The following is a 27635-nucleotide window of genomic DNA, read 5'->3' as shown; positions in this document are numbered from 1 at the left end:
TGATGTGACACTTTGTTTCTGTCATGTAAATCGCAATAATCACTGACATGCTGCATTCCCATTTTTCATCGTGTTTTAATCCACCTTTACCCAAAGACTGCATTACACAGTGATACACAAAGTGGGGCGCAGGACCTCTAAGGGGGCTGGCAAGGCTTAAAGGTCATATTATGCTAAAAACACTTCACCATGTTTCTCTAACACTAATTTGTGTCCCTGGTCTGCCTACAAACACCCCAATGATGAGAAAAGTCCATCCTCTCCGTCTTCTGCCTGCTCCACTTTTCAGAAAATGTGTGCTCAAGCAGGCCGTTTCGAGAACAATTGTGACATCACAAAGGTAACAGTAAACCCTCCCCCAGGTGGGTGACAACCCCCAGCTGTCAGTTCTGCCCTCTTCTCAACCAATGCCAGCCAAGCCCTTCCAGAGAGGGGGCGTGGTCAGACACAGCTCATTTACATTTAAAGGTACAGAAACAGCCTGTTCTGAACAGTGCTGAAATAGAGGGGTTTATAGGCATGATCAAATACAGGATCAGAGCGGATTTAGAGCAAGAAACTTCACAGACATGTTTTGGGGAGCTCTGAGACTTATAAAAACATCTTGAAAAGGACATATGAAATGTGACCTTTTAACAAAAACGATGCACACAATTCTTTCCTGTTAGGGCAAACAAAGCTGAAAATGAATGTACAACAGATGTCACAAATGTGGAGGTTTCATCTTACTGTATCACTTTTAATTGCTTTCTCTTTAAAAGTGGCTTGTTAGTTTTTCAAGTTTGTTGCTTCTGTCGTTTTCTCGGAATGTTTGAGATCAATTCTATGAATATAGGGATTTGTTTGCAAAAAGCGTAACTGACTGTGTGTTTGGACGTTGCCATACAGTATAGCCCCCTTTCAACCAAAGGTCCCCAAAACTAACAGCTATACACACTGCTATATCATGCACTGGAATACAGACGCTAACACCTACTAAATCCGTCTGAACACCAGTCACACACAGATTGTGGAAGCAGTCCTGGACTTTATTTCCTCTGCAGGATTACTCTTCTAGGAATTTAAGTACTTTACAAAATAATACCAAGTTTCAACTAAGAGAGGCAGCAATGTGCCCTAAGGGATCTAGTCTGCTGGAAATATAAAAGTAGAAGAAGGTCCTCAGAACTTTCAGTTCCAGGGTCTTCTCTCTCCCAGGAACTAAATGGTTCCTGTGGCTCATTGTTGTCAGCATTTCCGCCGCTGCCTAAATTCAAATTGATTCATTGATTAACAAATGGAAAGATGAGTGCTGGTGGTACATCGGATTTAAAATGCCTGAAATGCTCAGTTTGAAGCAAGACAGATTTTAAAAGCCATTGCAGAGATCTTCACTGAGTCCTTTTAAGAAAGATTTCTGAAAGATTTACAGTCACCAAAGTTTGAATATAGTGATCAAAGATGGTGTTTTAATGGAGGAGTTTGGCTTGTTCAGTGCTACAATTATTTTTATTCTTGGAGAACTGAAGTAGAGCTGAGATTAAAGATGCCTTTTTAAGACCAAGGGACTATCATTCGACTAACAACTTGTCCTTAATATCCTTGTTATCTATCTGGAGTGAAAAAAATAGATCTACATAAAAATTGGTAACACACGATAAAATAATATAAACTTTGTAACAGAAAATATCCTAAAACTTTACAACGAATCCATATTTTGTCTTTAATGTTTGCCTTGTCAGGAGTTTAATGCACATTTCAACATCTTGGATCCACGCTTGTTTGACTTTGACTGGGCAGCGTCTAAAGAACGCTTCTCTACGTCATTGCGTCACATCCGACGCAGGCGCAAAATACCATTTTCTGTCGCGTGTGCGGCCTCTCTTCCTCTACCGCCATCATGGGTCGCATGCACGCTCCCGGGTGAGCTCTCCTTTTACGGTTTTAAACTAAAATATTGTGTCTCTGGCTCGGATTTACTGGGTCGATATTGCTTGTAAACACGTTATGTATACAGGAAGACTAAAATTATTGTATTTATTCAACACTGGACTGAGAAAAAGACTTAACAATACGCATCCTCGGATCGACAGCCGTCTCCAGCTAGCTAGCATTAGCAATGCCCAATGGCTGCACACCACGATTCTGCTGGACAACTTAAGTTTCAAAGTTAGACAGTGACTGGAACGCGTTCGTATCCCAAATTATAGAGTTTTCCTGCTGTAAATGAAAGAAATACTCCATTGTAACGTAATTTTTTTTTTTGTCCAAGTATGTAAAGTAACAAGCACAATGTAGCTCGCATTAGCCGGCCCACCAGACCTCGATGGGCTGCAGATGATTTTCTTTATTTTTCTGCTTTATTATTTAACATACCTGTATTGCTGATATTAACGTTTTGTCTTTCTAATCTTCTGATGTGTTTTAACTTATCTCATGATGTTGTTTCCCGCAGAAAGGGCTTGTCCCAGTCAGCTCTGCCTTACAGGCGCAGTGTTCCCACTGTGAGTATTCAGAAACATGTGTTTGCTTTTCCTTTGACAGCACGATAGAGAGAAAATGTATGCAGCGAGATGTTCAGGTGTTAATGATATAATCGATACTTTCAGTGGCTGAAGCTCACTTCTGACGATGTCAAAGAGCAGATCTTCAAGCTGGCCAAAAAGGGTCTGACCCCCTCTCAGATCGGTAAGTTTTAAAAATTAAACTTAACTCTAGGTCCAGGGATTTACTAACATGGGACACATCTTTCTCTGCCACAAGACATGGCCACTTAAAATGTTTTACTAAATGAAATACTTTATACTTTTAAATACCCCCCCCCCAGGGAAAATAGATATGATTTACATAGTTGGTACAGGAATACATCAAATTAATCTGTTTTGCTTCAGTCGCTCCAAAAATGGAGGTCGGTGCTCTCAGAAGGACTTAGACATAAAACATATAATTCATTGAATTCTCAGGCAGAATCCAAAGAAAGAACCTGATCACATAAATCACTCAAGGTTAATGTAATTGGGTGCAAACTAAGGACTCTAGTGTCGATGCACATCTGCCTTAAAATCATCCGTCCCCGTCCATTAAATTATATTTTGTGCATGTATACGTAAATAAACACAATGAATAAAAGGGGCCTAAAAGATAATCCCTCATAGTGGTACACAACAGTCAGCGTGGCAGTTAAATAGGGTTATTGGCTGAGGAAACAAAGCTCTTTTTGAAGCCTGCCCTTTTCCACGTCAGGGATGTGTATCTGCCACCTGATGGTTAAATAGAGAAGAGTGCAGTGAGAGGATCTATTCAAATGAGACTGATTCTGCTTTTTATGAAGGATGTAGTTATCCAGACCACATGCAGGTGTATTAAATCAGATTTTAACTTGTGTAGAATTGGTTGAATGTTTGATGGACTGCAGAACAAGCACATGTTTATCACAGTGTGTCTTTAAAAACTGAGAAAAGTGCTCAATGCTTTGAAAAAAAAAAATATATGTATATTTGAATCCCAAATTGAAATTGGGTTAACAAAGCTTCATTGATTCTTCATAATAGATCCAATGGGGTCAGAGGAATCAATAATGTCATTTACTAGTTTTAGTCTGTATAAATCATACAGACTATTTGATTTTGATTGAGTGTGATGCCTGTTCACTGGAAAGAATTATAAAGAAGTGGTATTAGTTCAGCACAACTTCCTTACGTGAACTGTGGAAAGACACCTGTATGAAGAGAAAACAGTTTTCTGCAAGTCCTTTGAAAGGGTAAGATCTTTATTAGTCATTGAGCGTATGACACAAGCTTTCTTTTAAAGACATTTAATAAAGGAACTTAAAACATGTTGAAGTTACTGTTTGAGCCAACACCGTACAAAAAGAGCTGTTTATTGGATTTTTACTTTTATGCATGACACCACTGCAATTTGACAAACTGTTTATTTGACTGACATTTTTCTAGTGGCATTGTGTCTGCATCATTCTGTCTTCTACAGTTTGTAGTCTAGTTGATTAAGTATTCTAATAAATGACAGACTGCGGATGGGGCAAACTTCACGTTAACACTCGTACTTTCCATCATATGGTAACATTTGTCAAACATTTAAAATGGTCCTTTTAGAAATAAAATATGTATTTCGATTGCAGCTTTTAGTAGAGAATGCTTTCTAATTTTTTATTTATTTATTTTTCCCCCCACTTTTTAAACATTGAGTCTGTTAGCTTAGATAAGATGACTCATAGATAATAAGTTTTCCTGTTGTCACCAACATTTAAGTTTTATGATACATTTCTCATAAGAAAGCTGACATGTGAAATGCATTCAGCCGTTTTTATGAGCAGCATCCAGTGTCGCTGTTTGAAGCCTGTCTTGTCACATTGTCTAGGTGTGATTCTGAGGGACTCCCATGGTGTGGCCCAGGTACGTTTTGTCACTGGCAACAAGATCCTGAGGATCCTTAAGACCAAGGGTCTGGCCCCTGACCTCCCCGAGGATCTGTACCACCTTATCAAGAAGGCTGTGGCAGTCAGGAAGCATCTGGAGAGAAACAGAAAGGTACAAACATGACACCATCTCTTTTATATCGCTTTTGGAGAGCCATGTGGTGTAGCTGTCACCTGAGATTTTATGACTGTTTTTTTTTTAACACTCTAAGTTCTTAGGGGCAAATTTTCACCCAGTAAAGCAAGCTCTCTTATCATGAACATTCATTACACTTCATTTCCATAACGTTTATTTTACTGTATTTGTAGGACAAAGATGCCAAGTTCCGCCTGATTCTCATCGAAAGCAGAATCCACAGGCTGGCCCGTTACTACAAGACCAAGAGAGTACTGGCCCCCAACTGGAAGTAGTACGTATCCGATGCGATTAAATGCATTTTCCAACCTCTAAAATGTTGACTGATTCTGTATGTGGCTGAGCGGTAAACCTGCTGTTGTTTTTGAAGGCAGTGAAGTCAAATAAGGCTTGTATAAATTAAAGTTTCTAATATTACTGGAAGTACAACCTTTTTATGTTGTAATAACAGAATGCAAATTGAACTTTATAATGTCTTAACAGCGAAACTGAACATGTTATACATTGACTGTAGAGATGCACAAATCATTGTCCTGCTCTTCCTTCATTGAGAGTTGTGATATTTCTGTTGTGCTAGAAAAAATGGAGGTAAATTAGCAGAGTGGCTACATGGTGCCACATCTGCCAGTCCCCTTCGTACAAAAGATTATACATGTTGTTTTCCACTGTATGCATTGGACTGACTGTGGAATTTATTATTCTGCCTTGATCTAAATATATGAATTTGTTGCATTGAATTTAAACTCTACATGCTGATAATTTCATGGACAGACACTCATTTGTACTATTTTTCCTCCTAGTGTAAACTTGTCCCCCTCTCTCTCCTAGTAGTTACACTATGTTCACTTTTAGTGCGCCCTCTAATGGTGTGTTTCTCTTTCTGTTTACAGCGAGTCCTCTACAGCTTCTGCTCTGGTGGCATAAACCCTACACTTTTTGGATAAAAAATAAAATGAGTTGAAATTGGAAATTGTTTGTCTTTCTTTGTTGAAATCATATACTTGTTTACAACTCTTCTCTTTGAGGACTTTAAAAGTAAAAAGGTTTATGTGGAAAAATGTATTCTCCTCAACAAAATATCTGCCTTTTCTCCCTTGTGTAGTATAAACAAGATTCTTGAGTTATCAAATTTTGAGTTAAAGAAATATAGCAATCAATTTTTATTATTTTTTTGTTTCATGTAAAGCTCTCTGCTTTTATGAAGTGTTATGTATACAAAGTAATTAAAGTTGTTTGTCTTGTAAAGTAGTGTTGCCTAAATCATAGCACAGACAATGAATATGGGAAATGTAGATTTAATGCAAAGCAACAAATGGACAGTCAAATCAGAATGAGAAATAATTTTAGTACCCAGGAGGAAATTTGTTTGTAAAAGTTGCTCTTACAATTTAGGAGCAGAAATGTATAGTGATAAACAGAAATATGAATTAAGAGATAATTCAGTAAGTGAAAATGGAGATTATTGACTAGTAAAGAGTCATATTGCACAATCCTTTGGGAAACGGAGACAGTGAAAGCCTTTGGGGATTTTGTCTTTCTTTATCTATGGGAGTTTTGAGAAATCCCTACAGTTTATTTATGTCACCAATTTCGTTTTATAACGCCCTATTTACTTCTAAATGCACGTGAGTCCACTTCAAGGCTTTCCTGATAGCTGAGGAGAAATTACGGGCACTTTCTATGCGTCACACGTTTGGTAAGGGGAGGCGGGGCTTGTTGCGTGCTGCGTACGTGATGTTTGGAGAGCGACCTGACGTCACGCTTGTTTATTTTAAGGGACGCTGTTGCAACAGCGAGTCATTCAACCTTTTACTACAACGACGAAGACACAACGACTAACAAAAATGGAGAAAATACACGAGAACATTTGACTAAGGAGATCACAATATGGCGCGAACTTGCCAGAAAATGAAGCGACAGTACATCGACGCCTATCGGTCACTGACAAATACAAGAAATCTGTTTGTTTTTGTCGAAGAATACCAGAATACGTGAGGTCTTTTTTTTCTTTTTCATTACCATCCCTGCCATCCACGGAGAAAGAAAGGAGTAAAACATGTCTACGATTCGTGGTTCCGAGAAGGGTTCTTCTGAACGGACGGCTCTGGAGAGGTTCGGTAGCGGAGGGATGGCTCTTCTTCCCTGGACTAAACAGATGCTCACCGTGCTGTGGGAACAGCTTCGGCTGCTGGTTCAGGTCATTTACTACACCTTCATGTCAGGTAAGAATAAAAAACTCAAAACTTAATATTCAGCGTTATTCATCACCGTTAGTTAACCTTTAAAGTCCTCTCCTTTTATTTTGAAATTACAAGTTAGAAAACTCATTTTTAGTAGATAAATCCTCTATTGTCTATTCTTGTCAGAAGCATGAACAAATGCTAGTCTTCATCTTGTTTACATCCTACAGTAATCCTTACATCAGCTCGATTATAAAATATCCTTTTGTTTCTCTGTAACGCCAAAGAGAGATTTATATCTCATGTTTGTTAAAAATGCTGATACAACTTTAACCTGTCGCAGTTATTTAGACTATTTCATAATATGTACCACTGCTGTTCACATATGAACCTCACCTCTCATGGCACTAAATAATTTTTTAATATCTAAAGAAATACAGATGGCTGTTTGCGTTGTCTGAAGTCGCTGAACTGCTTTGACAGTGTTGTTCTTCCTGTTGCTGTAGAAAGAAGGAAGAGCATTTTTTAACTTGTGCTTGTTGTTTTTCTTATCTGGCTTTTTAATAACAGAGAATGCAACTTAAACACATTCACATGGACTTCAACCCTTTTTAATGTCTTCCTCCTGATTCCCCCCCTCCCAGTTTTCCAGTTGTTCCGGTTTGAGGTCCATCTGAGAATCACAGACGAGACAGGTCAACACATCCAGCACATGACCGCAGCGGCCAGCCAGACAGATTCCTTCCTGTTTTCCTCGCTGTTTGACGGAGAAAACGGTGTGATGGTCGGCGGTTCCAATCCCCTCTCTAACTTCTGTGCTGACGTCCCGTTCACCGGGAAATCGACTGCCGAGGCCCTGCTGTCCAGTCTGCGAGCCGACGACCTCTGCTGCGGATTAGTGGACGACTTTGTGTCCAGAACAACCAGCAAAGAAGACAACATCTTTCTGGGACACCAGTCCAGCTGGAAAATGGGCTTCCCCGGCGACTGGAACTTCTTTTTGTCGAGCAGTGACAGCTCCAACGACGGCTGCCACCAGAGTTGTGAGAAAATCTTCAAACAGGATTTTTCCAAAGAGAAAATTTTCAAACAAGACACATCAGAGGAAGAGAGGAGCTCTCACTGGAGTAGTGAGGAAGACCACAACGTAGTAGAATTCGACAGTGAGGAAAGTAAGGCGCTTTGGGAGTCCCTGTCGAGATCCAGTGATCCCTACAACCCTTTCTTTTTCTCTGCCTGCATTTCAACAAACACAAACATGATGAAGAGTAAAAGTGGGGCAAAAGACGGCAGCGCTACTGACGTCATGTCAGTGAGCAAAGCCACCGAGGAGATGTTCGGGCCTCGAGGCCTGAACATCTGGGTCAGTCGCTCTGACAGCGAGAGCAGCTGGAGTAGCTGGGCCAGTTCAGACAGTTCGAGTCCCGACATCGACAAGGAGGAGAGCGAGAGGCTGCTGGACTTCTTCAGCAGCCCAGAAGACCCCTACAACCCCATGTGCTTCACTGCCTGCACAGTCACCAACACATCACCTAAAACCACCAACACCAGCACAGTCTCTAAACCCTCTCCTGCTCCTCCTCCCAAGTCAGACACAGACACCGAGGAGAAGACCAGCAGCTTCCCTCCTTCATCTGAGGATGACGAAGAAGAGCAGCTCCTGTGGAAATCCCTCTGCCAAAAGGACGACCCGTACCACCCTCTCAACTTTCAGGCCTGTCTCCAGAGCTCCCCAACAACAACAACAACAACAACACTCCAGTCTGGAAAAGATCAGGCTCCCCCTGATGTTCCAGACACTAAAACCCCTCCCATGAAGAGCAAAAGATGTGAAGAAGAAGCTAAAACACCCCAAAAATCCAGAGCCAAAAAGCCCTCACTTCCACAGAGGGGGTTAAAGCAGCACTCCCATCCAGACAAAACTCTGGTACCCTGGAAAAGACCCGGACAAACACCTCCATCAAAGCCAGAGGAGAGGAAGGAAAACAAGGCTGGCAGCACCCAGAAAAAGGTCATTATCAAATTCTACTTTATAATTAAACTGCCTGTAAGGGTTAAACACAGCATCCAATGAGAGACATGTAGAGTCTGTCATAAGAATATCTGTACGTGCTCCTCCTAGTCTTAAGCACTGAAAAGGGGTTATAACAGCAAAAACAAAGGCATCACATACTTAAATATTCAACTCTATTCAAACTGTTTTTACTAAACTTGAAACAATCTGGACTCTATCCCTTTAATTTTTAATGCAGAAAGCAGATACATGGGAGCGGTTGATCCCTTGATTTTAATTAAGTACATATTTCATAAGGGAGTGTCTTCTGCTGACTGCTGCAGTTTCTTTTGACACCGCCAGTCTAAGACGAGGTTTACGTCCTCCTCCAGCAGACATGTTAATGTGTTAGACTGAGCTGTTGTTTGTTGTCGTTTAGCAACGCCGCTGGTCGTCATGACTAAGCCAGTCATGTGACTGCGGCGAGTCAGCAGAGAGCTCGACTTCCTCATGGACTAAATAAAGTTGCAGCAGTGTTGCAAAGTCATTGTAAAGCCGTGAGGATTAAAGGCCTGTTTCATCAGGCGCCAAAACATAAAGCCAGAGGCAGAAAGACACAAAGTCTTTTTCTGATAACGAGCATAACTAAGAACTCTGCGGGCTGCTGGGAAAGTACATCATCTCTAAGGAGTCTGTGTTAGAGTTTTCTCAATAACAAGCTGTATAACTTTAATATGACACCAGTATCAGTCTAATGATATTGATGCCTGTTTTGATACCATGACAACCAAAATAGAAATCCTGGGCACTCAATATTGAGTCATTTTCTTGTTGCAGACAAATTCCTAGACATAACCACCTCACCCTGCAACATGTCGGTAGTGTAAAGTTGCCACGGTCATTGTCTAATTTAGACAGTATGCAGGAGATTGGCAGCAACTTTTAATGGATTAATTCCTCTCCAGTGGTTTTTAAAAGTATCAAAATGTTGACAGCTGTAATCAGTGTAGGGTGTTTATTACAAAAAGCCCTGTGTGGGATTAACCATCTTTGTAGGGACTTTAATTTGAAGTTTAGAACCAGCAGCAGGTCATCAACCCAAGATCACACTTCAGAATAAATTCAGCATTTTTTAGGCATGAAACACAAAAAAAAACAAATATGTCCATTCTATTGTTCTGACATCATGTCACCATCAGTATTAAAATGTTGTCTTCATTTTCTGCTCTTCAGGTGCGATTCTCTCCTCTAGTCCAAGTCCACGTCATGCAGACCTGGCCGTTTGCCCGGCAGGCGTCTCGCAAAGGACACTGGGAAGAAATGGTTCGAGACCGGGACCGCTTCCGAAGGCGGATCCAGGAAACGGAGCAGGCCATCGGGCACTGCTTCACCCAGCCTCACAGAGAGAGGATGCGGGCGTATGTGGACGGTGCCTTGAAATAAAACACACACAAAAGAAAAGAGTCCTGAACACTGAATGTTTAATTTCCTTTCTTGGATGAGAACTCGTGATTGGTTGCAATGCAACAGTGATTTTTGATTTAGGCCAATTAGAAAATGGATGTTAGGCCAACTTTAATGTTGTGTGTGGAGTTGAACAACCTTGTACCTCAGAAGGTTTTTTTTGACATTGTGTGCACTGACTGACACTTTCTTCTATTAACCTCAGCATTACTGTGTGGAATGTTGTTTTTGTATGCCTTATATACTGACCTAGTAATGTAACTTATTTATGCCCTATGGAGCTTGTTGTGTATTTTGTACCTTTTTGTATCGTGTTTTCATACGTGTGAACAAACCTGAGTGGTGAATCTAGAGGTAACGAGTAGATCAGTGGTTTCTCAACTGGTGGGTCAGGACCCAAAAGTGGGTCGCAGAGCCGTTTTTAGTGGGTCGTGAATTTGTGCCTGGAAGAAAAAAGCTGTCAAGTGCTTTTTTTAAGCAAGTTTGTTTCATTCAGTTTCTTCTTTTTAATTATTATTTTTTTTTAGCATTTTTGACTTTATTGGATAGGACAGCTGAAGAGAGACAGGAAATATTGGGAGGAGAGATGAAATGCAGAAAAGGGCAGAGTTCTGATTCTGGCACATATTTTGTTCAGTCTGAGGTCTAAACTGCACAATTTGTCTAGAACTAGAACTTTGGTCATCATTTTTCCCGATGTAGTAGTTGGTGGGTCCTGAGGCTCTACCGGTTGAGAACCCCTGACGTAGATTATATCTTCTAAGCAGGCAGAGTTTTATGGTTCAAGGTGTTTGGAAAGTTTTAGCATGTCGGAGACAAATCATTAGTTCTGGTGAAATCCTGGTCGTCTTGTTCAAATCTTTGAGTTGTTTCAGATGTTGTTTTGTCTTGTAATCTATTTGTTTTGTATTTTTTGTGATGGCACTGACTGTGGAGATGGACTTCTGTATTGTGATATTTAATGGAAAGATTCAAACACTCACTCAGCTGTTCATGGCGACAACATGTAGCCAAAAATAAAAACTTGTCAAAAAAGCGAATTTTGTCAAAAGGTGCTTTTTCAAATCAATCAAATCTGTCAGAATGAACTTCACCGTTCAACCCTGATTTTGGAAGTTTATAATCGAAGTAAATCAAGTTTTAAGAAAGAGGGAGATGAGGGCGATACTTCTGATTGTTTTCTACCTTGCTAAGAGAGAACCCTGAACGTTTCTTCCTCATGCTTGTCATGCAAATGAAATGGAGTCGAGCGTAATGCTGAAATGGAGAGCGCACAGAGGGTTCCTGAAATCTGAGAACAACACACACATGATATGTTTTCACAGCAGGGAGTGCATGTTACAGTAAACACACGTTGGGACAAGTTGTTGGGAAATGTTCTTTCCAGAAACAGAAATGTAACACTGTCAGCCTCTGGTCAAAGAAACCAGTTTAACCTCTCCCCCAGTTTGAACAAACGCTGTGTACACACCTGCGCATATCTTTCTGTGCACAGGTGTGTACAATGAGAGTGCTGCTCACTGGACTGTGGACCTCCATGCTGGCACTCATTTTATGATCAGCTTCTTGAAGATTCTAGCAGGAGGGGCTCTGAGGAGAAGATGTTAGGAGGTAAATGTCTGCCCATGGCGTGTTACAAAATACTCTTTATACAGGATCTTTTGCAGCACAGCTTAAAGTGTAGGACTCCATTATCCCCTTCCTTCTGATGATACAAAATCTGTTTCTGTCTCTCTCTCTCTCTCTCTCTCTCTCTCTCTCTCCCTCCTCAACACTCACACACACATACACTCAGGGCTTATAATTTCCCTGAGGGTCTGTGGGTCTCCGTGCTCTGACTGCTGTAAGGCTTTCGTAAGACAAGGGTTAAAAACACAGAGTATGATGAAATGACTTTCCAGGGGGATGAAATCAATTAACAGGTCTCCATCGTTCTCCCCTCCCGCACACACTCTGACACACACACACACACTCTGACACACACACACACACTCTGACACACACACACACACACTCTGACACACACATTTACAGGGATGGTGCAAAGGTGAGCAATGTCTGACACTGTTGCTGTGTGTCGCTGTGTCAACTCAGCGGTGGGTCTTTTGCTGGTCTCGTCCCACATGGTGCCGCTGATGTAAATGAATCTCCTGCTGCTGCTGCATGCAAAGAGACAAAGGACCTTTGTTGAGGATCATGACTTGAAAGGACACTAAACAAACGTAATTTAAAAACATTGAATATCTATTTAGCTTTCTATGTGAAAAGAAATCCCTCATGTTGGAATATTAATTCTCTTAGTTTGCATTTTGTCTTTGTCACAAAGTTAGAGCGGTTTCTGTGTCGCTTCAGAAAAACCTCCTTGTTGTCATTCCTGCACAGATTTAAATCGAGGGCTCCATTTTCACAGAACTGTTTCCAAATCAACTAAACGTCTCGATACTGTTTAATAAATGGGAGTATTGCTGCAACATATAAAGACATGAAATAAGGCGTTCAAACAACAACAACAATAACATGTCAAGCCCAGAAATTCAAAACCAAGCAAGCGTGAAGAAGAATGCCACAATAAATATATATATTATCTTTATGTCGAAAGATAATACACATACCTCCGCTCACTGAAATACTGGAAACATTCATTTAACAGTCCAGGGTGTTACCCCAACTCTCGCCCAATGACAGCTGGGATCGGCTCCATCCCCCCATGACTCTGAATGGGAAAAAGGGATATAGATGATGGATGGATATTCAGAAATGACACTTTTGTTTTATTATTTAAAGATAAATGCACATTTTTAAAGACCAACAGTCCAAGGTTTGATGGGATTTGTAGGCTGTGAGCTACATAGGTTATAAGTGAGTTTTGGCTTTTTCCAACATTTGAAGACAGTAAAAGGTCCATGAGTTCATCCTTTCTTTTTCTTTTTAACATCAAATCCTTTGATTAATTAATAACCTGATGTTGTTCTTTCCCTGCTGATGGTTGTTAGAGCATGCATCTTTTATTTATTTGCAGCTATCAGGGGTTTTCCCATAATGCAACCCTGAAGAAGCGTCTTAGTCAGGAGGGTACGTTTCTTCGAAGGAGCTGTGCTGTTGTTGCTGGGGCTTTTGTAGCCGACCTGATTGCATCAACACTGAGTCAAGAAATGAAAAGGAATATGTGATGTTTGTTTTTCTATGGTATGTGAAGACAAAGCGACATTTCGATGAATTTGTTTGTCTATCAGAAGCAGCTTAACATGAGAATGACATTGGTGCGATAAAAGGAAAACTGTCTCCTTCACACTCACTTCCACTCTCCTTTTCTTCCTCATTTACTTTAAGCCCACTCCTCTCTTTGTATCTTTGTCTCCATCTTTCTCCTCCTCATCCTCTCCCAGCATCATTAGCTCTGTGGCCTAGGCGACCCCGTCTCCTGGCAACCGGCGGGAGTGGCGAGGGCGTTGAAAGGATTGCAGGTGATTGCAGCAGCGCCAGAATATCAGCAGCAGAGGGTTTTTCCTCTCAGACACACACACACACACACACACACACACACACACACACACACACACACACACACACACACACACACACACACACACACACACACAGGGCTTTACCCTTTACTCTCCTGCAGGAGAAGGCTGTTTTTTCACATTTGATTTAACCTTTTACTGAAGGAGAAATGTTCCCAATAAAATGCTAAAATCTCTTTCGAAGATTTACGAGAGGGCAACATAAGAAAGTCTGACGTAAAAAAAATCAACAACACACTTCTACATCCAGGAATGACATCTCCTGGGTCACAATTAGCTGATGATGCAATCTAGCAGCAGCTATTGTGTCTGACACCGACTCATGCAGACAGACTGCACAGAGTGCAAAACGCAACAAAGGCAAGCGTCCTGACTGGGCTTTGTTTGGTAGAAATGATCTACACCTCGTCTGTATCTGAAGAGTGTTCTTCAGAAATATCTTCACATGACTTTTAATAATGTACAGGACCAAACCTTTTCATCATGTCAGACATTAAACTAAACCATTATGCTCTATATTATTATCATTTGTATTATCATCGAATTGTTAAAGTCCAATCTGATGCAAGGTTTGGTTATTGTCAGTACATCATAATCAACACAGTTTGTATTTAATTTATACCCACTACCAACCCCTTCAAGGAAAATCTGTACCTACATTTCTAATATTTTCAACCAATCTGAATTATTTAATAGAAGATTGTGCAGTTTGGACCCCAGAAGGTACAAAACACACAAGCTTAAATTCAAATTCACAGACCTTTTAGACACATTTCTTTGTCAGTACACATTCTCTACCCAATTTAAAAAAGGCTCTGCGACCTTCTTTAGGGTCCCGACCCATCGGTTGAGAACCACTACATTAGCCCAACAGATGCATCAAGTGCTCAAGTAAAAAGGGTAACGCAAAAAATATGAAGGCTTGCGTTTCATCTTTTCAATATTGGTCTTATAAATCCTCTACATCCTGTAAATTGAGCTTTTTAATGTTTATTTTATCAATGTTTTGTTACTTTATTATGTTTAACTCTGCTTTGTAAGGTGACTGATTATTATTATTATTATTATTATTATTAATAATAATAAATGACTTTTCACCTCGACTAAATGAATTAATGACTAAATCTGCCACTGGTATTCATTTATCCTTTATAATTATTTTTAATTTGGCATATTTATGAACACATTTTAACTTATTTAAGAAGTTGGAGGATCATAATTGTTTTCATGTTTATTTTTATATGGTGAACAAAGTAGACATAATGTATGTTACATTTCATATTTTCAATGTGTTTTAAAGCAGACTAATAAAAGTGTGTACATAAAGGCTACACTGTTCTTTGGATTTCATTGTGAAAACAAGCACTCTGTTAATAATCTTTTAAATAATATCTAATGTACAACAACATGTGGACCCTCAGGGGCTTCAATATTTCACTTACATCCACCTGGTCTTGCTCAGTGATTAACTTAATGGACTTGAACGCCCCCTTCAGGGGCTCAAGAAACCTTCAGTAAATAAAGAGATTATTCAATTAATTTAGGAGGCTAAATAAAAACAACACTTTCAGAGAATATCACTATTATATCCCGCGTGTCCACAGCTCACTCCGCGCATTATGAACCAGACAGTATAAATATAATGTGACAACACTTCTCTACACAGAGTGCAGCTCCAAGTGCTTTAAAAACATCTGCATTTTATGTTCTTGTCAGATCTCTAAATGACCTCTAAATGTTCCTAATGTGTCACAAAATATCACCAGTGATTGAGACTTGTTTTAATAACGCTCAAATGTAGCCTACTGCGTCTCAATGGACTGGATATTAATGATTTAATCTGGCTTTAAAATGATATCCCCAGTCTAAGGTTTTAATTTAATCTTTTTTTAAAAACATATTTAATCCTGGTATATATTTTGATTAGTTTTTCTTTTTACAATTTTTCTTTTTAACATTTTATCTTTTATTTTTGTAGTTGAGCGAAATTTCCTTCATTGTTCTAACTTTCCCACATATTTTACCTCTTTAAATGGTTTTTCAATAAACTCGAATTGAATAAAAATAGAAATAAAAACATATCACAGACACGGAAAAAAGAATAAAACAGGCAATAAATACAAGCAGGTGGGGACATTGTTAATATAAACAAATAATAAGAGTGATATTTAAGTGATAAAATGAATAAAATAAAGTTTTTAAAGGAGAGTAAAATCCTTTGTCTGCTCTTATTCTATAAAAAGGAATCCAGTCATCATTGAGATTAGTCAAGCCACTAAATTTAGGTCACCATGGCAACAAAATTCCTCTGTTTACTGTCTCAGTGCATTTAACTTGTTTGGCGCTTCCTTCCACACCCTTCTGACCATATATGGGCATACAGCATCATCGTGATCTCAGGCAACAGCTATGTAACTCTGCTGCCCTCGTGTGGCTAAACTGAGAGCTGCAGGGGCCCAAAAAGGACAGGGTTTTAAATCGGTTGCTTCTCCTTTGTGCCTCAAAATCTTCCTTTTAATAGAGGTAAAGACACAACCACCTTTAATCCATGCTTTTTTAATTTAGGCTGTGATCATCTAACTCTCTCCTGTATCTATTTATTAAAGCTAGTAGAGAAGAAGAACAGAACAGTTTGTGGCATTAGCACACATATTCTGTTCAAGATGTGGAGGCAATTGTTTTTTAAACCCCTTTTATGGTCCTGTCTATGCCAAGATTATTAAACTAGGAAACAACATGCTCAAATAAAGTCACCAAATAGCATGTAAACAGGGGAAATCATCTTCAGTAATCCAACCACTAAGCTGCTTTCATGAGATTCCCCGCTCTGATCCTGCTGATGAACCAGCCTCAGATTAACCTGCAGCAGTAGTCGTGTCATCGAGGATCTGAGATTATGATATCAAAAAAGCCAATTCCAATGTGTTTGGGCAAAGAGGAGTAGGATTTATAAACTTGCTTTCATAATTTGACCAGAGTCCTTGTTGTATTTTCAGGAACCATAGACGCATTTCTCCCAATAGTACCAAAGACTTTTACTCATACAGGGACTTCCAGCCATTGTTTCCAATGAGGTTTTATTCTGGGGATGAGGCAAGCAGCTGCTGTACTCAACCTATCATAAATGTTCAGCATGTCGGCTACTTTTGGAGAATCCTTTGGGCGATAAAACGTCATCCCCAGCTCTTAATTTAGACCCTGGTCCCTGCAGGTTCTCCAAAAGTCCCTTGTCCCAGGGGAAAGTTCCTTAAATTTCCCAATCACAAAGTGTATGATTGGGATGCATCCATGAGTTGTTTATCTGGTGGGGTTGTCAAAGTGTTTCAGTGTCAGTCTAATGGGATTTCTCAGCACAGAGAGGAATGTTTAATCATCGTGTTAAAGTGACATCGCTGTTCAGTTCCCATCATTCTGTCAGTCGGGGTGAATCAACAAAGTTAATTTAGGATGGTGTGAAACCCTCAGACTGTCAGTGTCAGAGCTGGGGCTTATCATGCTAAAGTTAGCCTCACTTGTGTGATTCACCCAACAGCAACATATTTATCATAGTAGAAGAGGAAACTAATGTTAACTTCTAAGGCTTACCTCCTCTGACTGACCTTTAACCTAGCAGAACTCCAGGGCTGAGAAACTGAGTCGAAGCAGAAAATCTGCAATGTGCCAATTAAAGACGTCTAGCTAGTGTCGTCTACTCTGTCGCCCCCTGGTGGTGGAACACACTACCAAACTATATTGGCTCTGCAGAGTCCCTTTGTACCTCTAAGAGAAAAGAAAGACCCGGCTCCTTATGAACACCTATACTCACTGAATCATATTCACGATGATGATGACGGTATTTAGGATGTTTCTGATGCTGATTAGAACTCTTTGGGAAATGGATCGAGCCAAAAGGTAAAAGCATCCAAGAAGTAAGTGAAATGATCATCCTAGAACAGCATTTGAGAATGTTATCCCCTGAGCTTCAGGTTTTGATCAAAGAGCATGACGCTGATTCAGCAAAAAGGTTCCTTTTCTAAAGCACAACGAAGATTTTCATAATCATCTAACAAGAAGAAATCAATATTAATGGAACATTTTTTCTAAAAAAACATGTCTGATAGGGGCGCTGGTGGCTCAGTGGTTAGTGCGCGTGCCCCATGTATAGAGGCTGTGGTCCTCCAAGCGGGTGGACCAGGTTCGAATCCAACATGTGGCTCCTTTCCTGCATGTCATTCCCTACTCTCTGATTTCCAACTCTATCCACTGTCCTATATCTCCAATAAAGGCATAAAAAAGCCCAAAAATAAATCTTAAAAAAAAAAAAAAAAAACATGTCCTGTTGCCCCCCCTGCTTCGTCGACCACATGTGAATGTGTGTGAATGGGATTAGAGACTGATGGAAAATTTACACAGCAGCCTCTGCCATCAGTGAGTGAATGTGTAGGTGTGACCTGCGGTTTAACGACGCTTTAAGCAGTCAGAATGATGAGAACAGCGCTGTACAAGCCCGAGTCCATTTACCATTTAGTTAAAATACTTCCCACAGCATTTTGGACAACTGGAGCTGTCCGATAGCATCTTGGCTGGGGAAGGAAAGAGAGTTTGATTCCCCTATAGCTCAGTGTTTGGCTCCTGTTTGGCTTGAAGTTATAATAGAGAAGACTGAAAAGAGAGAAGAAGAGTTATGATGAGAGCAGACAACAGATAGAGTAGAGATGGATTTACATACTGCTGGTCGGTTATTCAAAACTTTATAGCCTCTTGACTTATCATTGGTTAGAATGAAAACGGTGTGAGCTACCTCTGTTTGTACCTCAAACCCAAAAAAAACAATATTTCCCACCACTGAGTATGAATCAGATTCAACTGTATGGGAAATTATTTTAAACTATCAAATGGATGTGCATCATTTCATATTTGATGCTAAAAGCCGTGTTTTTCATTCATTTTATCTGCAAGTGGAAAGACAGACATTAGCATCACATTATTGGTTAAGATCTTACATTTATGCTACCTTAGCTTGCCTCTGCAGTGTTCTGTCCTGAATGTCAGGGGGCCGAGCTCTCCACCAATCAAATCATGAATATTCCCCTTGATACTGGACACATGGCGAAGTTCCATCCCTCTAATCCTCAGCGCACATGCACCTATACCTGGAAACACTCACCTGGCTTTCTGAAACAGACCTCTTGATTTTCATTGCTTACAAACACATTAAGGTAAGGCACATTTTTACAATTAAACTTCACCCTATGCATGTAAGTTCTTAACCTTTTTGTAATAGTTATACACACAATGTTCTCTCTGCATGAGTACTTATTGATTTGGTGTGTATAGCTATCATTTTGCTATCAATATATAAATGAGCAGTTTGATTAGTCTGAAAATTGCACTTTTACCAGTTCTTTGGTGGCTCTCTGTTTGTTTTGATTCTTATATTCTGCTGTCATATATGAGCACACAGGAGATTGCAAACTAGCTTCATCCTCTTCTGTGTTTTCTGTGCTGGTTTTTCACCCCAAGGGGCCCCCGATCTCCTGGAGATGGCACACCTGCCTTCCAGAAGCCATAGCAACTTTCCCCAAAGACGGACCACCCTGTTTCCAGAGGTAGCCAGGTGTAGAGTCACGCTGACACTGGAGGCCGAGTCATGGGAGACTGGTTCACATCCAGCAACAACAGCAGAGGAGCCAAGCCTCCCAGCAGAACAAGTAAAAGACACAGACGCTGTACTATTTAACAAATGGCTGAGTTTTACTGTGTTGTTGGATTGGAAGAAGACATGTCAAATAATTATTTACATGTAACGTTAACTATTATATTTCTCAGATGTGAATGACACCAAATCTCTATCTTTTAAATAGCTCTGCACGTCTGGATCCTGTGTAATAAAAAATGAGTCTTGCAACGGAAAGATAACCACAGCCTCTCCTTCATCTGAAAAACAACAAAAACTCTCAGCTTTATTAAAGAGATTAAGGTAAAGTAAAAGAACACGTTAGCCTAACAGAACAGCATGGAAATCATATTTAGAGGAGTATTTTGAGATTTAAGGATATGTCATTCTTCTCTTTCTGTCAAGAGTTTGATTGGGAGAATGTGTGTGCACATAAGGAGCTGAAACAGGGAGGAGCTTAGCTTAGCATCTTAGCTTAGCATTAAGAGTGAAATAAAAGTTTGATCACACATTTTCTAAAAAGACAGAGAGGATGGACTTTTCGTAACACATAATTAGGGTGTTTGTAGACAGACGAGAGACACATGTTAGAAAACCACAGTGACGTGTATTGAACATAATATGTGACCTTTAAATATGGCCCTTTAGGCTTTCTGTAGTTGTTTTGTGTGCTCTCAATCAGGAAGCTGATGTTCGTTTGTTTCATAATTTGCTGATTTAGAGCTGATATCTTATAGGTTGAGAGGTTGTAGGCTTGTAGCCACCTCCTATTTAAGATGTCCTGCCTGTTTTAAGAAACTGTTTGCATGATGAAGGTCCAGTACAAGTTCCCGATACATGTGTTTACAAGACACTGAATATGTGATGAAAAAGCTTACCCAACCAAAGTAAAATGTCTTGCTAGTGCAATAAAACATAAACATAGAATTACAGTATTCATCTCCTTACTTTATGTTAACTAAGCCTTCATTTATTCCTCAGGATTCACCCAGAGGCCCAAAGAATTCTGGGTACTTCCTGCATACCTGTAGTGAGCTTGGAGCGACTGAACCTGCAGTCTGTGTCCTTATCATGTCTGCAGCCAGTGGTGTCTCTGGTGCGACTGCCATGCCAAACACGAGCAAAGATCCACAACGACGTCTCCTGCTTGAGACATCCTCCGCAGGTATAAAGACAAAGATTAATAAATGTACAATAAAAGTATTTTAGGGATTATTATGAGCACTCTTTGATGATTATCGCTCTCCTGTCCTTGTCTTTTTCTGTAGACTGGATTCAGTGAAAATGAGGACGACAGTTTGGATATAACTGAAGCTTCTCTTCAGTCTAAACCTGCAGAATCGTCAGATTTCAGCCGACCAGAATCATCCTCCTGGACTGAACCGTACTGTCCCGACAGCTCCCCCTCTGAAGGACCAGAGCAGGACTCGGGCTTTGACTGCGAATCTAACCCGGATCAGCCGTACATCCTGTTTGAGTCTGCGTCGGAGGAATGGGATCTAGATGTAAACATTGACTCAGAGACGTTTTATCTGGACCCAGATCCAGAGCAGACGTTGGTGATAGAACTGGATCCAGAGCCAGAAATGGATCAGGATCAGTCCCTTGAGCTGGAGGACGAACCTGAAACAAACTGTGAAGTAGATGAAGTACAAATGGAAATCAGTGACGATCAAACACCTGATCAGTGCTGCTCTCAGGGGGGCGGAGACTCATGTATCCAGCAGCCTGGACCTGGATCAGGGCCTGAGGAGATGGAGAGTGACGACTTCTGTGCTGTTTGTCTGAATGGAGGAGATCTGCTCTGCTGTGACCACTGCCCTAAAGTTTACCACCTGGCCTGTCACATTCCCCCTCTCATCAGCTTCCCTCTGTGAGTGCTGTGTGGAAACCAACCGGTGACACATTTATTCAGATACTGCACTGTGGTTTAACGATTATTTAGACTTAAAGGCAGGGTTGGTAATTTCCTCCAGATACACTTTTTCAGATTTTGGTTGAAATGGTCTTTAGGTCCTGACAGATATTAATAACTCATGTGCTCTGAAAAAGGAACGAGGAAAATCCGTCATCTGTAGCAGTTGTAAGCGTGTAAAAACTTTGACCAATGTCTGCCACGAGGTACCAATCTGATGAACCAATCACGCCTCCCTGTCTCCCTGCTCGCTCTCTCTTTATCTTTTTATCTGGCAGATCGGATAAAAGATCCAACCTGTGACAAAAAATCTGTGATTCAATCAGAAACATGACTTTTGTGATCCGTTGCCCTCACTAGTCAGATGAGGAATCTGATCCATTATAGATACTGCTTATCCTAACAGAGCTCCTGTGTGTCTTACAGAGGCGACTGGGTGTGCTCGCTCTGCAGAACGGACCAGGACCCCGAGGTAACGTACGACTGTGAGGACACACACTCCTGTGGTGGAGTCAGAGCTCCGTACACACTGTCAAACCAGGATCAGAGGGTGAGCCGTGTGATGTCTGTGCTGCTTTTTGAGTCCCATCAGATGCTAAGGAGTAGTACTGTTTGTGTAGGTAGGTCAAGGGCTATACCTAAATGTAGAACCCAGCACCCTAAAGAAAGATATAATTATGTTATCAGGGACTCAGAGGGAGAAAAAAATCTAATCCAGAGCCTCAAAATAACATTTGATTCAATAAGTAAATGATCAAGTGTTTTCAGTGACTGTGTGTGTTTGTGTGTTTTTCTTGTGCAGAGGTGTGTGAAGCTGACTCTGCTGTTGTATTGCCACACACTCAGCGCTCCGTTCCATGAACCTGTCAGCCCTCTGGTCAGTCCGACAGTTCATCACTTCAAATCCAAACTGTGACATGTTTATCGTTATTTTAAAATCATATCAGATGAAATACTCTGACAGTCCTAAATAACATTCATGTTACTACAGAACTGTGCAGGTATGTGTCACAAATACTTAAAGATGTTTTATTTATTTTTAGCTTATAGCCCTTATATTTATTTGACAGTGGATAGAGTAAGAAATCAGGGAGGGAGAGTATTGAATAACAAGTAGGAAAGTAGCCACTGGTTTGGACCCGACTGTCCACAGCTTATTTATTCATATTTGTAAAAGGACCATGTGCAATATTGAACATAAATGTTGCCATTTAAGGCATTGTACCAGAGTTAGTTTAGAGCTAGTTAAGATCTGCAGTCCCCCTTCTGTACATGGGGCGCGGCACAAATGTTAGTCCATCAGCCTTAGCAATTATCAATTAGAATATGAATAAACTAGATATATGTACCTCAAACTCCCAACAGCAGCTCTCATTTAGAGCACTTAACATAGCAAACATTCACAGGCTGTTCAGTTAAACAGTTATATTTAGGTTTGGGTTTGAAACATTTGGTAGATTCTCATGTCTTTAGGCTACATAGATGATATTGTTACTAGTTTGCAGACTTTGAGTAGTCAACTTAGATCTTTGTAGTTCAGCTGTGAACCCCCCTCTGATCTGTCAGGATCAGCTGTGTCATGCTTTACTGATATAACGAGATGATGCATCTGAAATGCATTCAGGCTGGCTAAGCAGAGACTCAAGAGACAATAAGGCCAATGCTGTAAAAACTGGATCAACACAAAGTGCAACTGAGGAGCCGATGTTGTTCAGAGAAACGCAAGCTCATTATAACTCATATTTCTGAGATTCTTATCTCGTAAATACAGGAAATCAGAGCTGATTTTATTTTCTCATGGGGAATGCCACACGCTCCTGTATGTAATCTACATAAGAAAGAATACAAAGTCAGAGTCTTATTTCAAGTCCAATAGACCAATCCACAGGTCATCTTTAAGACTCTGCATGGCAACAACATGACAGCAATATGTAATGGTTATGATAACCTAAATAGAGAAAACGCTGGCTTTCTTTACTGTGCATACAGAATGTTCTACTTAACCCCTGAGACAGACAGAGTGGTTAAAATGAAAACAATGTCCATGTACGATGATCTAATGTTTGTAAATTCGCTCCAGGCCAGAAACTACTACCAGATCATAAAGAGGCCCATCGACCTGTCGGTGATCCGCAGGAAACTGGACAAGAGCAACACGCTGCACTACTTCACCCCTGAGCAGTTTGTCGATGACGTCCTGCTGATGTTCAAGAACTGCTCCACCTTCAACTACGTGAGTTTGTCATGAGGTCATTAGTGTCAGAGGTGGATTTCCAACTTTAATCTAATTTCTAGTGTAAGTGAATCATCTGTGAACTGTAGCCTGCAGGGAATAAGTTCCACATGTATCGAACTGGGACACATTTCCACTTTTGATTTCTGTAGGTAGAGACGGCCAATCAGGCTGTGTCAGGCTGCCAGTTAATACAAAACCTCAGGTGTTATTTCTAAAAGTCGACCGCCATGATGTCAGCTCCATGAGGCTCTTTCTCTTTGGAACAATTGTACTTTGAGCTAGAACTGTAAATGCTAACATCAGTAGGCCGATTTCATCACTATGATCAGAATGAGAAATACTTTAATAATCCCTAAAGTGTAATTCTAGGATTGAAAATGTTCTTGTACAGAATTTAAAAATACAGGTATGAGATATAAGTAATCACAATGCTAAGATGTGTATTGTTTGTATGATGTGAACCATGATCTAATGGTTTAGCGTGTAAGCAATCTGATATTTGATTATCACACCTTTCAAATAACAGCTAAGCCTAATTATAATGTTTAAAGAGGACATATTATACCCCTTTTCCACCTTTTCAAACAGTCCCCTGTGGTCTAAATGAAACATCTGTGCTGTGCTTTAGTCAAAATATAACATGAATCAAGCACCAGAGGAGGTTTGTGACCCTGTATAAACCAGCTCTCTCAGAACGCTCTATTTTGGTGTGTGTGTCTCTTTAAATACGATGAGCCCCACCTGAGTTTTCCCCGTAGACATCACTCCTTTGCTAGCTAAAATAAAAATAGCAGACCTGCGCACAAGTTTTGTTCTAGGCTGGGGGTGGAGTCCATGGGTGGAGATACCAGGGGAGGGGAGGGTATTTTCTTTTACCAGAATCCCACTGTGACATCACAAGGAGAGCACATTTGAAATGGAGCATTTTTCTCTGTGTTGTAAGACTTATGCAGACCACAAACAAAGGACTGGATGGTTTTATTTCACATTTTGTGGGTCGGTAGACACTCAGGTTACCCAAACAAATGTTCTAAAACATAGTGAAAGTGGATTGTTCATAATATGTCTACAGAATATGTCATTTATTAGCAGTCAGCTCTTTAAATACCTTCTGCTAAATGTTTAAATAAACCAGTGTGCGAGCCTCTGAAATGATGTAAAATGAGTTTGAACTAGTCTGCTGTTTGTCGAGTACACGCGGATAAATTCAGTTTTAAAATGAAAAAATAGCTTTTGATAATTGTTGCTACATTAAACTCTTTTTGATGTGCAGCCAGACTCCGAGGTGGCTCAGGCCGGTCGAAACCTGGAGCTGTTTTTCTTGAGCAAGCTGAGGGAGATTTTTCCCGATCAAACGTTTCTGTCGGCCTGCCGGGACAGAACGGACGGAGCTCGCCTTCAGTGGCTCAGGAGGAGGAGGAAGGAAAACTACAAGAGTCACGTGTCAAGCGGGAAGAAATATTTACTGTGACTTATCTATTCTCACTACATGCAGGGTTGCTTTTTTTTCTTACCTTAAAACATTTTTAAAAAAAGAACATTTGAAGTTGAAGTACAACGACCAGAATTTACAAATGATCACGGGAACTAAAGTAAATCGAATGTATGGATTCATGTCCACTTGGGGCTTCAGTATAATCCCAACCTTCCCAACCATGTAATGTTGTGGAAACTATAACTAAACATAAAAACAAATCAGATTCATCTGGTTACTAAAGTTCTGACTTACTTTCAGCTTAATGACGGAAAAAATGTCTTTGAAATAATGTGAGAAATATTATCAGTAAATAGCAACAGAGTGGATTTTTTAAATCTTTATGTTACATCAAAATAAGCCGACTAAGAGGTTAACTTCATCTTAAAGGGATTTGACGTCAAGTTTTTGTCTAAAAAGGCTTTACGGTCTCAACTGGTCATGAGCCACTCCAGGCTGTCACTGTGGCAGTACTTTACTCTTCCACCAGGGGGCGAGCTTTCATCTAAGCCTTTATATGGGAGCCATATCTTCTAAACATGCTGTCAAAGGTTAACGAATATTTAAGGACGGAAAATATAAATGGCTTAATAAGCAGAAATATGTCACTCAAACATAAAAAGTTAGATCAACTTTTTACCTTTGATAAAAAACTGAGCAAATATTCTTTTTGTACTATATTAAATCTGCTCTGTGGATTCATCCATCAGACGTGTCAGCCTCTGTTTGTCCTGGACTCTGCTGCACTCATTGGTGGTCTCTTTTTTTTTTTTTTTTTTTTACAACTCTTAAAAAAATGAAATTCCTCTTCTTAGGACGGTTTGTTCTTCCAGGATTCACCTCGATCATCATTTGTCAAACAGCAAAGAGCACAAAGTGACTGCATGCCTTCTGATGGTACAGACATTTAAGCCAGGAAAGCTGTCATAAAGTTATGCCAAAATGCTCCGCTATGAAACATAATCCTTCAAGAAAGCTGCACCATATGTGATATTACTCCTTATTGCTTATAAAAAACTTCAAAATGGACAAAACCTTGCTGATAAACCGGCTCCGTGCTGGCTTTAAACACAGTTTGGCGTCTTTTATCTGCATGTAGGATGTAAAAAAATGGTCCGGCATTGAATGAGGAAACACAGAAACATGAGAGGGAGATTTCAGGGGCCGGCAGCCCTGTGGCTAATGTTCAGATAAAATGGAGGAAATTGACCGTGATATGCTTTCAAAGGGAAGTTTATTCCCCTCTTGTGTCTTTTAAACCCACTTTATTCAGGCCAGTAAACCTTGGTCACATGTCTGCTTTCCTTCTTTCTTCTTCTGTCTTTCCCCCCCTGTTTTGTAATGTGCAGATGTTTCATTTAAGGACATCAAAAGAAGCTCTCATCTCTCCTCTCTCTGTCTGAAATCCAGTGACTCACTAATGCACAAGAAAAGAAAAAAAAACGAGGAACAGGCCGGAACTCCTCCGTCTGCGGCGGTCTTCTTTGAGATAAGACGTGCATGTAATGTTTAGAGCAGACTGGGGAGCATGCATTAGTCTGATTACACACCTGATATGTTTCATTTATCTCACTTTGTTGTTGGAGACGTATGCCTCCTCCAAGAAGCTGCCTGCCAAGATTTGAGTAGGTCCTTTTTGTGTTATTCAGACTCGTTTCCCCTCGTTTTATCTTTATGAGATTTTACATTAGAGCAATACTTTATTAAATTATGGAGACTGGAAGTGAGATAAGTTTATGAAGTTTTCTATAGACGGTGCTGAGAGCGTTACTGTGAAACCATATATTCAACCTTTTAGTTTTAAAGGATAAAGGATTAAAAAAGTTGGTTCAGTAAAGACAAAGTTATTTCTGACCATATGTCATCATAAAAGCTGTAGGATTTCACACAAAATCTTGTCAGTGTTTCACATAATTTTAGAGGTTTACCTTAAAAAAGCACTCGTCGTGATCTCTTTGTGTTAAATTACAGTCATTTACTTATTTAGTTCAGTACAGTTTGGTAAAGTTTGGTACGGTCAACCCTGAGCTTGCTTGCGTTTCGACAGCCAACCGTACCCCAATGCCCCGTACCTATCTAGCATTTTTTTCTGAGCACCAGCATCTTTATTTTTTTACTTGTTGTCAATGAGTAGAGATAAAAAATGCAGCGCCCATCATCTTTTTTCCGAGCGCTCTGCATTTCTTTGTGCGTCCGCTCCGAGCGTTTGAGTTGAAAATCTTTCAGAAAGGTGCTGTTGATGTTACCAGTTCTCCGAATGTATGATTCACCAAATTTTGTACCGGCATCTTATTTGCTCCTCGTCTGATTGGGCAATAAAAGATCTCAAATAAAAAACATGTAGTAAAAAGTAACGGAGCAGTGTTGGTCATACAGCGGCCGTTGTCAACAGAGTGTTGTCATAGAGACATGAGGGACGTGCAGCACTTTTCTTCTCAGCGCACAAATGCTTTATGCAAACACTCCCGAGTGCACAGCCAGCGCTTTTCTGCCCGGAAAAAACGCTAGGTGGACACGAGGCCTTAGTTGGCGCTAAACTACGCTTGGCGCCCCAACAGAGAAAAGTAGGCTGGTACGGATTAAGGTGCTGTCCAAACGTTTGCCCTGTTAAGGAAATGCTTTGATAGCTATAGGCTACATTTT

At 40.3% G+C, this 27635-nt stretch overlaps 3 protein-coding genes and 1 non-coding gene across 4 annotated transcripts; all 4 read left to right on the top strand.

The window, feature by feature from the left end:
• The first annotated feature begins 1798 nt into the window (after window positions 1-1798).
• rps13 (ribosomal protein S13) lies at window positions 1799-5520 on the top strand. The gene is made up of 6 exons (XM_061036062.1): window positions 1799-1902; window positions 2435-2483; window positions 2589-2667; window positions 4357-4526; window positions 4724-4824; window positions 5441-5520. Exons 1-6 carry the CDS (start codon window positions 1880-1882, stop codon window positions 5472-5474), a joined length of 456 nt encoding a protein of 151 aa, XP_060892045.1. The 5' UTR covers window positions 1799-1879; the 3' UTR covers window positions 5475-5520.
• On the top strand, window positions 5067-5194 carry LOC132973634 (small nucleolar RNA SNORA19). The gene has a single exon (XR_009673043.1). It is a non-coding gene; the product is annotated as a small nucleolar RNA SNORA19 (small nucleolar RNA).
• An 833-nt stretch (window positions 5521-6353) lies between the features above and the next one.
• ppp1r15b (protein phosphatase 1, regulatory subunit 15B) lies at window positions 6354-11227 on the top strand. The gene is made up of 3 exons (XM_061036060.1): window positions 6354-6772; window positions 7375-8741; window positions 9957-11227. The coding sequence occupies exons 1-3, from the start codon at window positions 6607-6609 to the stop codon at window positions 10164-10166; spliced, it is 1743 nt and encodes a 580-aa protein (XP_060892043.1). The 5' UTR covers window positions 6354-6606; the 3' UTR covers window positions 10167-11227.
• A 7930-nt stretch (window positions 11228-19157) lies between these two features.
• Window positions 19158-25701, top strand: LOC132973595 (transcription intermediary factor 1-alpha-like). The gene is made up of 8 exons (XM_061037141.1): window positions 19158-19401; window positions 19555-19670; window positions 20349-20532; window positions 20636-21240; window positions 21709-21832; window positions 22085-22159; window positions 23363-23515; window positions 24792-25701. Exons 1-8 carry the CDS (start codon window positions 19234-19236, stop codon window positions 24987-24989), a joined length of 1623 nt encoding a protein of 540 aa, XP_060893124.1. The 5' UTR covers window positions 19158-19233; the 3' UTR covers window positions 24990-25701.
• Window positions 25702-27635: the final 1934 nt, after the last annotated feature.

This window comes from Labrus mixtus, chromosome 4 (assembly GCF_963584025.1).
Source record: "Labrus mixtus chromosome 4, fLabMix1.1, whole genome shotgun sequence".
Taxonomy (NCBI): domain Eukaryota; kingdom Metazoa; phylum Chordata; class Actinopteri; order Labriformes; family Labridae; genus Labrus; species Labrus mixtus.
The sequence above is the reverse complement of the archived record's forward strand: the minus strand, read 5'-3'. Positions and strand labels throughout refer to the sequence as shown.